At 48.1% G+C, this 14,596-nt stretch overlaps 1 protein-coding gene across 1 annotated transcript in view; it reads left to right on the top strand.

Moving 5' to 3' along the window:
- ano3 (anoctamin 3) overlaps window positions 1–14,596 on the top strand; it is a 401,336-nt gene that overhangs the window by 347,532 nt on the left and 39,208 nt on the right. The window contains exon 22 of the mRNA XM_086008127.1: window positions 9,263–9,408. Within this exon, the coding sequence (XP_085864253.1) occupies window positions 9,263–9,408 (146 nt within the window). The remainder of the gene's footprint in view (window positions 1–9,262; window positions 9,409–14,596) is intronic.

Below are 14,596 nucleotides of genomic sequence, written 5' to 3'. Positions count from 1 at the left end.
CAGGAATGATGGGTGACGCCCACTCGCTCCAGTCTACCTTAGATAACACGCCTGCATTCTCCAGATTCTCCAGCTCTGCCTCGACGGCTTGGCGAATTGCATATGGTACCGGTCTTGCTTTGAAAAACTTGGGAATTGCATTCTCCTCTATTTTTATCGAGGTGGTTACACCTTTAAGAGTGCCCAGTTCTTGTTGAAATACCTCTTTGGCGTCAGCTAAGATTGTTGACAATCGACCAGGAGTGACGTCGTCATCCTTTTTACCAGCCACCGTCAGTGCCTGAATGGAGTGCCAGTCTAAACTTAGCTTTCTGATCCATTCACGTCCCAATAACGGTGGTCCACCATCTTGCAGAATGCAGAGATACAATTTCCGTATTTTCTTGCCGTTGTATTCGACAGGCACCCTTATTTTTCCTCTGGGGTATACTTTTTGCCCCGTATACGTCCTCAAGACAATGGATGTCTCTCTCAAGGGTATGTGTGAGAATAGCCGCTCATAGTCTCGTCGATTCATGATGGTTAGAGCTGATCCTGTATCCAATTCCATTTTGACTTGAGACCCCGCTATCGTGAGGGTGACCCAAATGGTTCAGTGATCCTCTTTTGCGATTACGTTGTGAAGTTTGAGACAGCTTAGTCTCTTGTTCCTGGATTCACTATCGCTCATCTGGTCTTCGGAACTACTGTCCGTCATCTTTTGTACTTTCCTGTACGGTTCCTTAGTAGCCTTTTTATTGTCGTTGGTCTTCTTCTCAGACCTGCAAACTCGTGCAATGTGTCCCATCTTTCCGCATTGCCTGCATATTTTGTCCTTGGACCAGCAGTCCTTTTGGTCATGGTTTGTTCTGCCGCAGCGATAACATTTTGCAAATCCCCGTGTCATTTCGTGGGTGCCGTATTCCTGTGGCTTTTGTTGTATTTCCGCAGCTCCCCTGGCTGCTGCTTCGTATGATACTGCCACGCTGAAAGCCTTATCTGGCGTCAGCTCTTTCTCTGAGAGTAACCTCTTCTGGGTTCCTTCACTCAGGAGTCCACAGACAAATTTGTCCCGTAAGGTATCTGCCAGTCCTGCTCCAAACTGGCAGTGCTTTGATAGCTTGCGTAGTTCCGTAAGGTAATCAGCATTGCTCTCATTTTTATGCTGATTTCTCCTGTGGAATTTAAATCTTTCTGCTATCAGCAGCGGTGTAGGATTTAGGTGTTCCTGTAGGATAGCAACAATTTCGTTAAAACTCTTTGCCTTCGGTTTGGCTGGAGTAATCAGGTCCCGCAATAGGCCGTACGTTCTTGCGCCCATTAAATTTAGCAATACCGATGCCTTTTTCTCCTCGGCTATTTCGTTTGCCTCGCAATATACCTCGACTCTTTCCACATATGTGGTCCAGTCTTCTATTGCATTATCGAAGGCAGTGATAGCACCAGTCTTTGGCATCTTGAAAACCTAAGATGGCGTCTCCCGCGCTTTTCCTTCGTCCCCGATGGATCGAAATGGCGCCTCCCGCGCTTTTCCTTCTTCCCCGCTGAGTTAAGATGGTGCCTCCCGCGCTTTCCCGCCGCTGCCGCTGCTGTGAACGCCGCTCTCCGCGGTATTTTTATTTTTAACCATTCCCGTCGTGGAGCGGACCCTCTGGGACACTTCCCTCCCTCTTCTTAGGTCCGAACGCTGCCCGGCTGCAAAGCACCGGCCGCGCCCTGTGTGCTCCACCCTCTCTCGCTTTGCTTTCCGACTCGCTGCCCGGCCCCGTTGCAGAGCCACCCGATCGAGCTCTAGCCCGCCGCAGCCCAGGAAGGATCATTGCACTACCTGCCACCAGCCCGATTAGCTGGGAAACCACAGACTGGAGAACCAAGCCTGGCTCTTGACAGTCTCTCCTGCAAGTTTTCAATCTGATGATTTGGAGGGCGGTTGCCCGCGGTCGACGCCCGTTTCTCGAGTTTCTTTGGATTATTTTTTTTTTTCTTTTCTGGCTTCGACCTTCAATAATGTCGTCTGAGGTGCTGCCGAGTTGCATGTAAGTTCGTTTCTTACTCGTCGCCAGTATTAAATCCGTGTGTTAGTGGAGACACGGAATGCAGGAGTTGGTTTAACAAGTCTTTACTGAATGAAGACAATCTGGAAACTGAAACTACAGAAGCCTGCCAGGGCCTTTTATACAGGAATGGTCACTGCCGGTACTGCAGTCTGAGACCAGTTATTCCCTTAAAGGGACATACACAACAGTTGGTCCCTGCCATACCCCGGTTGGTTGTTTCATAAGGCCCTTGTCGCCGCGAGGTGTCCGATGGTCACTGAAACTGTTGCTCTGGTTTCTTCTTGTGTGTTACTTCTTCGAGAGAGAGAGAGAGAGAGAGAGAGAGAGAGGGAGAGAGAGAGAGAGAGTTGCTTCGAGATACTTGAAATCCTTGAACTCAAACTCGGAGCTCCTCTGTACTTCTTGAACTCCCACCTTGCTGCACTGTGTACTGTTCGAACTGATCTGCTGAAACCTTCCTGATGAGTCTTTCGAACTTCTTGATTTCTCTGTCTTTAGAAACCAGGCTTTCAATTATACTAATTGGGGCCTCCTAATCTTAAATTGTTTAATCGGTTTTGGGATGGCTTCCTGAGTTGTTGGAGTAGTTTAAAAATGTGAGAAGTAGTTTCGGGATGGTTTTCCTGAGCTGTTGAGCTCTTATCTAATTGTGGTGAATTGTCCTCAAGCTTTGAGTTTCCTGTGGGACCTGAGATTCTTTGTAGGTTGGTTAAACGATTTGTTTTATGCATGTTTTTGGATGGGTCTTGTGAGGCTGTTCTTCCGTGGGTCTATTGTTAGCATGTAAATTTCTTGATGGGGCTGAGTGACGTTTACAGTTCTCCCAGACAGTTTGATTATCTCGAATACTCAAACTGTCTGCTGCAAAGGTAGATCCCATTCTTCGTTGCAGCCTTTTCCCCAAACATGCCTGAACATGTCCTTTTAAAATGCCAAGTCCGTTTCTGACCTTGAATCTCCTTGTTAGGTCCAACATGCCCTTTTATCCTTCTGAAGTTTTTAGCAAGGGTCCAAAATCACTTTAATAGGGTTTTCTTTCATAATGGGGGATCTACTAATTTTGAGAATCCTACACAGTGGACAGGATCTGGGGCCAGAAGATGCCCAGGTAAGTTATTATTTAAACTTTTTAAAGGTTTAATTGTGGGGCAGGGAGGAAGTAGTGTTCTTCCGGACCCCACAAGGAATCCTTGGGCCTCCCCTGCCCCAGGCTTCCCTGACTGCAACTGCGAGCTGACACCCCCTCCCCCCGCCCGCCCCCTTGACTTCACTTGCCGGAGACCATTTCCTTGGGTCACCAGTAGGGGCTGCAGCCACGTGATTTCCCTCTCCCGCTCACCAGCCATTGCTTCATTCCTGCCGGATTCAGGCAGGGGTCGGCATTGCCGAATGGTCTCCCGCTGTTGACGTCATGGGCGTTTCCCTCTCGCCCCAGCTCCCGCACACCTCCAGGTTAAAATTGGGGCGAACGTTTGGTAAACTGCGTTGTCTTACCAATGTATTGATCTTGCATCCTGAGGACCCAGGATTGCCCTGGAGTCTCCAGGAATTGGCAATAAATCTCCAGGACACTGCTGCCAGCAAAACCCAGGAGAAAAATCATAGGGGGCGTGAAAAAAAATGGTGTCTTTTGTTTTATTTTCTTTGAACACTTTAATTTATTAGTTATTGGAGATTGGGGTGGGGGGGGGGCAGGGAGGAGGGGAGGGCGAAAGGTTGTTTTGATTGAGTCAAGAATCATCCAATCGGGTTCACTTTCCTACTGGCGTGGGAAGGCTACGACGGAGGTGTTGGGCAAATAATCGATCCAATGGTGGGAGCGCGGAGGCGGGGCGGTTGGAGCTCGGTGAAGAAACCTCCAAGAATACATCCAACCGGAGCTGGCAACCCTATGGGGACCTGCCAAAACGTCAAAGAGCACTGATGCAGATGCACGTATTGGTGCCAAAGCATGAGCTGGGCTGGGCAAGTTGTTGGCGAAGTTAGTATTGAGGCTCGGGTGTGTAAGGTAGGCCGAGGCTTGGCGTCGCCCTCTCTAATTATCACTCCGCACTGTTCAAGGATCTGGGCTTTGCGTCTCCAATTGGCGCAAAAACTATACAGAACCATTTCATTTACAGGTGCTGTGCTCCGACTTGTACAAGAATGTATTACTAACGCTGAAATACAACAGCAATGTCTGAAAGTCCATGAGGATGTTAGTGGCAGAAACGTAAATGCCACATTGGTGCATTAGGAAGTGCTCTTCGGAGAATGGAGGTTAAAATTTTTTAAAAATCACTTGCTTCGGTGGAACAGAGGGAAGTTTGCTCTGTGTCCAACGCACAGTATACCAGATCAGAGGGAGTTCTTGGTACTAACAATGCGCAAAGGGGGGAAAAGTGTTCCATTCTCAAAATAATCACCTATTAGTGAATAGTTAAATGAAAGTAAGTGGCACATTTAAAACCCTCTTTTGTTTCATAAATGCCGGGATATTTTCTGTTCTTGAATGGCACAATTGCATAGTCTACCATCTACTGGTAAGAAAAGGTAGTGCAGTCAATTGGTTTGATTCCATTGAGCATTTGGAGTAAAAATGTTGCTGCACGCTTTTGTCATTTTTCCACATTCAAGGGATCCCAGTTTACACAGTTTGCAAGGCAACATTCAACTGCAATTATAAGTTTGTTTCATATCTGGAAAAGAGAATTAGAGAGAAGCCCTGAGGTGTGAGTTGCTAACGATTTTCTGAATGCAGCAATTGTTTTACCGAATGTATGACCGGAATTTTCTGTACCTGGGCGGGGCGGGGGGCGGGCAGTCGGCGTGGCGGGTCGCGACCCCATTGTTGCTTCCATCTCGCTGCAGAATATGACTGCGTTAACGGGGCCCATTAAGCCCGCCCTGCGCATTACCAGGCCCTACTAAATGGTGCGGACCTGATGACTTCATCCATGACGCATTTTCAGCCGGGATATTTAAAGGAGCCATGGCCACATTGCATTTGATGGTTTATCTAGGAGTGTGCAGGCAGCGCACTGGAAGTTTTGATTGCTCCAAACAGTTGGAGGGATGGCTGCACAGAGGCAGAGGGCTGCACCCAGGTTCTCTGATGACTCCCTCCATATGCTTGTGGAGGGAGTCGGAGCACGCAGGGAGGTCCTCTTCGCTTCGACTGGGCAGAAGAGACCTCCCCAGGAGACAAAAAGAGCCTGGCTCCAAATTGCAGAGACAGTCAACAGCAGGGATGTTGTGGGAGGACTGGGTGCAGTGCCACAAACATTTCAATTCTCTCATTAGATCGGGAAAGGTGAGTACAAAACCACACTCAACTTCATCCTGCTGTGCCTCTCATCACATCCCCATCACTCTGCTTCCCAAGCCTACTCCTGCACATCCTTACTTGCACGACCACCCATCCCTCTCTCTATCTACATTATCACATCCCCATCTCACAAACCACCCCTCACACTCACCCTCATCCTAATGCAATCATACCAACTAACAATACACGAGGAGGCCATTTGGCATTGCCAGCCCACTCCATCATAGTCTCCCTCTAAAGATGCAACCCATCCATTCCTTACATTCATTCCATCACTCTAACGCAACCTTCTCTTTCTCTCCTTGCAGGAGAAGAGAGCCAACAATAAGAGGGAAAGGGAGAGAACTGGAGATGGGCCTCCATCATTTGCCACCCTCACAACAGCAGAGGAGGCTGCATTAGAAGTATCGTGAGTGGCCAAGCAGCTGGAGGTGGGAGACAGAGAGAGGGGGACATCTCAGCAACCTGGTGACAGAATTACATCTCATACAGCTACGTAGCACACAGCAGTCATTCATATGGGGACTGATGTCATCAGCCACTGAATGGTCATCATGTGCATAATGGTATCTGTACCCATTCTTCATATGACATATCTAACTCATCTCTTTACTCTCCCACAGGTCCATCAAGAGCCCCCTCCCCCACTGTCCAGGAGGAAGAGGAAGACGACTCCTCAGAGCAGCCTCCAGCCTCTGAGGGCACACAGTCACCAGACATAAGGTCACCCAGCACCAACGCAGATACGCACACCTCGGTGGGTCCCACACGAGATAGAGTAGTGTTGTAACCTGGTGTCTCACAAGTGAGCAAGAGCAGATGGTGGAGACAGGGTCAGCAGTGGAGACTCCTCGCCGGAGGGCGCAGGACGCTCCCAGCTCTGCTCAGCTGCATGCAGATGCTGAGCCTCGGGCCATCCAGAAAGAGGGCGGTCCTGGAGCTGCAGGAACAAGTGCAGGAGGCTTTGACAGGTTTGTGACCACGATGTCTGCAAATGTGCAGAGAATGGAGGAGTCTATCTCCAACATGAGCACCACCGTGTCGCAGGCGATGGCGACTGTAGGCTCATCCATGGATAGGATGGCCATGGAGCAGCTAATGTGCCACTCACAGGAGCACATGGTCTCTATGGAGAATAGATGGCTATCTGTGGAGAATAGATGGCAGAGGCTCATAGACCTCCTGTCTAGGAGGGATGTCAGCACAGACCTGGGTCCTCATGGCCCCACTGCTGTGCAGCAAGGTACTCCCAGCTCCTTGCTAGCAGGGAAGTGCAGGTGGCCCATGAGAGAGATGACGGTGAGAGGGTAGAGGGAATTGGGGGCTCCTCTCTAAGCGCTTATACTTCTCCCCCATTGCCACCCCCTCAGTCAGAGCCCCAGATGCCTCCTCGGACAGCGATGACCGAATCTGCCCCTGCACAGTCGCAGGAGGAGCAGACTTAGGCGGGGCCATCACAGGCTCCAAAACCCAGAGGACGCCCGCCAAGAGTGTCTAAACAGTCGCTGCAGGGAAGCGAGCAGGCTGCCTCTACCTCTGCTGAAACCACAGGGGTAGCACATCGTAGAAGCACGCGTAAGAGAAAGATGACACACAAGTAGATTCACAAGGGTAGCTACTTGGGGGTTTTAGTCAATGTTTCACTTAATGTATTGTCTCCCATTAAAATCTTTATCTTCACCACTTTCCCATCTTGAACACATTTGTGTACACCTTTGGAAGTAGCTTAGTGAGTTGCAGTGAATGGTGAGACATAACAGTACCTTCAGCAATGGTGGTCAGTGTGAACGAAATGGCTTGGTTCTTGTAGGGATCCTTTATGGTGTTGCTGTGGAGTGGTGGGAACCTGGCGCAGCATGTGGCAGCCAGGGTGTACTGTGTAAAGTTAAGTAAATCAGGCCATGGTGAGGCCATCCCTAGCCTCCCAGGCAGCAATGTGCTTGGGTGCTGGTGGGATCTGGGCCTCAGGTTCCTCCTGCTCCTCCTCTTTCTCATCTTCCAGCTGATGCTCTTCCACCTCCTGCTCCTCCTCTTCTGAAGAGGCTGTACTCTCAGTGCCTTGCTCCTCATTCAGTGCTAATCCTCGCTGCTGCGCTGCGTTGTGCAGGGTGCAGCAGACCATGATGATTCTGGAGACCCTGGCTGGTGCGTACTGAAGAGCTGCTCTAGATCTGTCAAGGCATCTGAAGCGCATTTTGAGCATGCCTATTGTCTGCTGTTTGACACATCTGGTGGAAATGTGTCTTTCGTTGTATCTCTCCTGGGCCTCAGTACTTGGCCTCCTCAAATGTGTCATGACCCACGTCTTCAGTGGATAGCCCTTGTCTCCAAGCAGCCAGATGGAAAATCTGTTTGGAGGAGCAAAGAGCGGAGGGAGGCTGGACTGGCGAAGGATGAAAGAGTCATGGCAGCTGCCAGGGTATTTGGCGCACACATGCATGATGGTCTTCCTATTGTTGCAGATCAGCTGAACGTTGAGGGAGTGGAAGCCCTTGCAGTTGACAAAGACTCCTGGGTGATGAATGGGTGCCCTAATAGCTACATGTGTGCAGTCGATGACGCCCTGCACCCGTGGGAAGCCAGCCAGAGTGGCAAAGCCGAGCGCCCGCTCAGTAACACTGGCTTCATCAGTGGCAAAGTTGATATAATTGGCTGACTTGTCAAACAGGGCATCAGTATGATACATCTGTGCCGCAAATGTCTGCTGCAGATCCCTGGAAGGAGCCCGAGGCAAAGAAGTTGAGGGCTCTGGTGACTTTGGCAGCCACTGGTAAGGCGTGTCCACCCACTCCTCTGGGCTGCATCTCTTGCTGGAGCAATGTGCAAATGTCTGCGATGACCTGGCGCAATTGCCTGAGCCTCCTTTGGCACTGCTGCCCCGTCATGTTGAGGAAGTTCATCCTCTGCCTGTATACCCTGTGTTGAGGGTATCGCCTCCGGCATGGTGTAGCCCTGCGCTAATGCCCTCTGTCAGGTGGTTGCAGAGAAGGTTGGTGGTGTTGTTGGTGCTGCTGGTGTTGGAGCTCATCGTGGTCCGATTCTGAGGACCAAGGTGAGACAGTATAAACGGCACCCATGCTGATGGAATAGATGGCAGGTCAAGTAGAGATCAGAGGAGCAAGCTGTCAGTGGTGTGACAGGTTGCAACAATGAGGTGAGACTAGATGGCGACTTTGCTGGTAGCATTTGCAGCCTATAGAAAGCTAAATGTGTGCTGGGAATGTAGTCAGCAACAGCTTCTGCCTGAGAAAAGTGATCAGCTGTGAGGTGGGAGGTTTTATTGTACATTTCATGCTGTCGTCTAATCAGCTGGAGCAATGGCCACTCAACTCCTGCCTCCGGCTGACAGACATGGATCCCAAGCTGCATGAATCCCGTGGGCAGCCAGGGAAATTCGAAAGGTAGGCTGAAAAAGGCTCTTAAGGGTCTGATAGCTATCTGTTAATGATTTGAATTCGGTCGCCCGCCTCTGTCGTTCAGGTCACAGCCGCACGGGCAAACGCGCCCGAGGGAAATGCGCATGGGGGCGGGATGACGGCGGGTTCCTGACCCGCTGCAACTTTTTTGAAATTTCCCACCCGACCTGCCTCCAATCGCGCCTGCACAGACCCTGGAAAATTCCGGCCTATGTATTTATATTTGTTTTATGCCTGTCTGGTTATGTGAGAGAGATTTATTTTGTTCTGAATTGTTAACAGACTTTGTTGTGTATGGGAACTTGTATGTAAGAAATTCTGAAAAATGTTCGGCAAACAAATGTCTTTTCTTGGGGCAGTTGGGTGTGCGTGTGAGAGAGAGAGAGAGAGATAGCAAAAGAGAATGAAAGACCGCTGTGTTGCTGTGAAATATGAATATCCCGCAATGTTACTGCTGGGTGGTGAATAGTTCAGTTACTGCAATAATTTCCTGGTTTGTGTAGACTGTTGCAGAATTGGTGGTCGCGAAGGAAGGTGAAGAAAGCTGGTCACAGTGTGGAGAGTAAAGTCTACCTACCTCAGTGGGAAAAGGATTGGAATCTGCAGCCCATGAATATCCATGGACTGATAGATGAATATTTAGAAATGGGTAAGAGCCAGAACAACAGTGTTTAACATCACTGCAACTTAATATTGTTGGATAAAGAGTTTCATGTGTTTGAGTATTTAATAATGTCAATATTTCGGTGTGTAATTATTTGACTCATTCCCTACCAAATAAGCAATACCGTAACAAATTCTTTGTGTTTCACAGTATGATAATCACAGGCAGATCGCAATAATAACTTGCATTACTCATTGATGTAAATGTTATCACAATTCACCCAGATTACCCATTATCCAATTCCAAATTATAGCTTGAGATTTTAGCTATTAAATGCATTTCATCAAAAAACTTTCAAAATCATAATTGTTTCTGCAGAAGAAATGCAAGCTTTTACATGAATTAAGTGTGAAACAAGCACCATTTAAAATTGAAATGCATAGCTTATAGATATAAGATTATCAAACATCAGTCATTGAAAGTTTAGATCAAATTTCATTATATTTTGATCTAAACTTTCAACTTCAGAAAGTAGACTAAAGTACCCAGCATTCGCTGTGCCCTTTGCAAATGTTGAGATTAAGCAGTTTTTCACCTCAAAATGAATTTGGATTTCAAATGTAATTAGAAGGTAGCATTCCTTTGGAGAACTATTAAAGATATCTATATATATTAAAATGTATTTGCCTGCCCTGTCCATCATTCAACATCCCATGCATAAGGTTTTTGATTTCTTCAGTGGAGGCTCATTTCTAATTTCCACTCCAGGCACATCGCTGGATTCTCGCTTGCTCTTTCCGTCTCTTTCTCTGTCCCAGTCTCTTTCTTCCTCTTGGTCTTTGTCTGTCTGTCTGTCTCTCTCTCTCTCTCTCTATCTCACTTTCACTTTCTTTATCTTGCTTTCTTTCTTTCTCTGTCTCTCTCTTTCTCTGTCTCTCTGTCTTTCTTTCTCTGTCTCTCTCTCTGTCTTTCTTTCTCTGTCTCTCTATCTATCTCACTCTCACTTTCTTTATCTTGCTTTCTTTCTTTCTCTGTCTCTCTGTCTCATTGTTTCTCTCTTTCTCCTCTCTTTTTCTCCAACACTGTCTATCTGCCTCTATCTTTCTCTCACTTTCTTTCTCTGTCTCTCTCTGTCTTTCTCTGTCTCTCTCTCTGTCTTTCTTTCTCTGTCTCTCTGTCTTTCTTTCTCTGTCTCTCTCTCTGTCTTTCTTTCTCTGTCTCTCTCTCTGTCTTTCTTTCTCTGTCTCTCTCTGTCTTTCTTTCTCTGTCTGTCTCTCTCTCTCTCCCATCCTCCCATGTGCATGTTGTGCAGCTTGCCTCTCTCTACCTGATCCCAATTGTGTTTGGACCCCCTCCCCCTGGGTGGGTGCATTTTATATAGCATCTTGCTGTGGACTTAGATTTGTTAAAAGGATTTTTTTTTTAAATACAAATTTAATCAAAAGGAAGACTTGTGAAAGTTATACAGAGATAGTTGGAGACACGATAGCAAAATACTGCAGATGTTGGAAATCCGAAATAACAACAGAAAATGCTGGAAAAACTCAGCAGGTCAGGCAACATCCGTGGAGAGAAATTTGAGTTGACGTTTCGGGTTGGACCCTTCTTCAAAACTGGAAAGAAAAGAAACTAGATCGGAGGCAGGGCTGCGATCGGACAAAAGAATAAAAGAAACAAAAGAAGTAAAAGAGATTAGAAGCTAGACGAGATGGTAATAGGCTGGGATTAGGTGTAAAGTGTACTGGCAGGGCAAAAGATAGCTGCCAGGTGTGAGAGAGAAACAAAAGGAAAGGGGGGGGGGGGAAAGGAGTGGAACAATTACAAGAGAAAATGAAATGGGGGCCGAGCTTATGATCTGAAATTGTTGAACTCGATATTGAGTCCGGAAGGCTGCAGACTGCCTAATCGGAAGATGAGGTGCTGTTCCTCGAGTTTACGTTGAGCTTCCGTGGAACAATACAAGAGGCCAAGGACGGTGAGGTCCGAGTGGGAATGGAGCGGTGAATTAAAATGACAGGCGACCGGAAGCTCGGGGTCACCCTTACGGACTGAACGGAGGTGTTCCGCAAAGCGGTCACCCAATCTGCGTTTGGTCTCCCCAATGTAGAGGAGACCGCATCGTGAGCAGCGAATACAGTATACTAGATTGCGAGAAGTACAAGTAAATCGCTGTTTCACCTGGAAGGGGTGTTTGGGGCCCTGGACAGTGGGAAGGGGGGAGGTATAGGGGCAGGTGTTACATCTCCTCCGCTTGCACGGCGCTGCAAATGTTGTTGGAGGGGGTAACAGCTAGCATGGAGGTGCTCTTCCACTCATCTCGGAGGAAGAGGCCTGCCAAAGAAACAGTTAAAGTGGCGGAGGGCGTCCGAAGAGTCGCGGATGTAGGTGGGAAGAGACTGGACAAGGGGAGAAAAGATAGGAAGAGATAAGTTCTGTAGGGCAAGAACAGGCTGAAACGATGGGTCTACCAGGGCAGTCCTGTTTGTGGATCTTGGGAAGGAGGTAGAAGCGGGCTGTGCGGGGTTGGGGAACTATGAGGTTGGTGGCAGCAGGGGGAAGATCTCCAGAGGAGATGAGGTCAGTGACAGTCTTGGAAACGGTGGTTTGATGTTCGGTAGTGGGGTCATGGTCCAGGTGGAGGTAGGAGGAGGTGTCGGAGAGTTGGCGTTCAGCTTCCGCTAGGTAGAGGTCAGTACGCCAAACAACAAATCATTTTAATGCTTTCCAACAGGGATGGCATTTTATCAATACACAGAAACAGGTTTCCAATCTGCACACAGATCTGGAGGTTATATCCCTTGCCAGCTGTACCCACACAGCCTTGGTTTCTTTGGCAGGCCTCTTCCTCCAAGATGAGTGGAAGAGCACCTCCATGCTAGCTGTTACCCCCTCCAACAACATTTGCAGCGCCTCATCCAGAGCCTCGGGTAGGCCCTTGCCTTGGAATTGGACATAGTCCAACTCCATAGTTGGAGACACATGGAATAGAGAGGAGACAGGGGAAAAGACAAAAGACAAACTTATAGAAAGAATGAGAGAGTCAGAGGCAGAAGTCTGAGATGACAATGGGAGACTGAGGGGACGATTTTCCCACTGGAGGCGAGATGGAGGCAGGTTTCAGTTTGATTGGGCTTGAAACTCGCCTCCACTGATAGGTTTCAAAAATTTGCGATTTTCCCATGATTGTCCACTTGATTTCAGTGTTGTGGGATGCCCTTGCTCAATTAGTGTTTTGGAACTGAAACTCGACTCTGTTGACAGCACTTTTCCAGTCTGGTTTTATGGCTTCTTGCTCCCTTGGCTCATTCCACAGCATTTCTGCATCTCCTGCACCACCTCCAACATCTTTTGAGAAACAACTATGTCCAATTCCAAGGCAAGGGCCTACCCGAGGCTCCGGATGAGGTGCTGCAAATGTTGTTGGAGGGGGTGACAGCTAGCATGGAGGTGCTCTTCCACTCATCTCGGAGGAAGAGGCCTGCCAAAGAAACCAAGGCTGTGTGGGTACAGCTGGCAAGGGATATAACCTCCAGATCTGTGTGCAGATTGGAAACCTGTTTCTGTGTATTGATAAAATGCCATCCCTGTTGGAAAGCATTAAAATGATTTGAAGACATAATGTTGGCATTCTGCCATCTATTATTTCACCTTAGGCAGCTCCACATTGCGGGCACCATCACACTTGCATTGTCAGGTTGCTGGCCTGAGTGAAAGGAGGCCAGAGAGTCATGTCCATTGTCAATGATGTCCTAGGATGGAGCAAAGGACATGTGCCAACTTGGGCAACCTATGCAAATCTGGCCATGATAAGTTCATCCCTTGCATCCCAGGCAGCCATGTGCTCGCGCGCTGCTGCTGCCGCTGGTCGATGCACCAGCGCTCTGACCTCCTCTTCCTCCTCCTTCTCCTCCAGATCCTCCTCCTCCTCCTCATCCTCATCTGAGGTCCATGGTGAAAGAAAATGAATGGTTCCCATGCTGCTTGTAGATGCCTCCTTTGGGGAAGCGCTCATTGCAAGCGGGGAGAGGGTCTTCCAAGGAGGTCCCACAGTTGATGGAGTCAAGCTGCAGCACCTCCACCTTCTAAAAGTGCTCAGAGACCTTTTAAAGCCAAGGTCTGGCACCTGCAAGTAATCCTTGTTGCAATAAATAATGTCTTGTTAGACCTGCAGCAGTAAGGAGGCCACCCACGAGTCAACCCACCAGGTTTACCTGGCGTGGTTTAGGAGGTGCGTGGATCATGCCGAAAAGCTGGAAAAATCACGAGGGCCTCTCAAAATAGGCTTAGAGAGGCCCTTAACAAACATTTAAGGATCTTTAATAGCGCAATGGCCAGCTGGAGGCGGGAACGTTTCCCAACCTCCAAAACCGGCACCGGCAAAATCCCGCGGAGGAGGGTTCCGAACCCGACCTCTTTGAATCTGATTTTCCCGCCTTTCCCGCCTCCAAACCCGCCTCCTCCGACGTCAGAAAATCGCCCCCCAAGAGACAGGAAGAGTGAAAAACACAGAGGAACACGGAGAGAAATAGAGACTGGGGAAAAAGCAGAGCGACAGCAATAGAAAGATCACCATTTTAATTTTGCCTGTGAACAGTATCGAGGGAGATCAGCTATGTGTGTATGTGTGTGTATAGGATGTGTATATAAATGCCCACGTGTATATAATCGAGGCATAAATCGCTAAAAGTAGCAACGCAAGTTGATAAGGCATAAAGAGTGTGAACAAAGTACTAGGGTTCATTTCTAGAGGAATAGAATACAAAATGAGGGAGATAATGTTAAATTTATATTGAACCTTGGTTAGACCACACTTGGAGTACTGTGCACAGTTCTGGTCTCCATACGACAAGAAGGATATTGAAGCATAGCTGAAAGTGCAGAAAAGATTTACAAGGATATCACCAGAATTGAGAGGATACAACTACCAGGGTGGATTGAGCAGGCTGGGCCTCTTTTCTCTGGAAAAGAGAAGACACAGAGAATCTGCTAGAGGTCTTTACAATGATGAAGGGCTTTGATAGGGTGAATGTGGAGAAACTGTTTCCAATTGTGGGGGAGTTCACAACAAGGGGACGTAAATATAAGATAGCCACTAACCGATTAAGTAAAGTAAAGAATTGAGGAGGAATTTCTTTACACAGAGAGTGGTGAGAATAATAGAATATCCTGCAATGTGGAGTGGTAGAAGCAGAGATCATTGATGAATTTAAGGAGAGACTTGATGCTTACATGA

Source organism: Somniosus microcephalus, chromosome 15 (assembly GCF_052327205.1).
Source record: "Somniosus microcephalus isolate GS21.2 chromosome 15, FLI_Smic_1.0, whole genome shotgun sequence".
NCBI classification, from domain to species: Eukaryota; Metazoa; Chordata; class Chondrichthyes; order Squaliformes; family Somniosidae; genus Somniosus; species Somniosus microcephalus.
The sequence above is the reverse complement of the archived record's forward strand: the minus strand, read 5'-3'. Positions and strand labels throughout refer to the sequence as shown.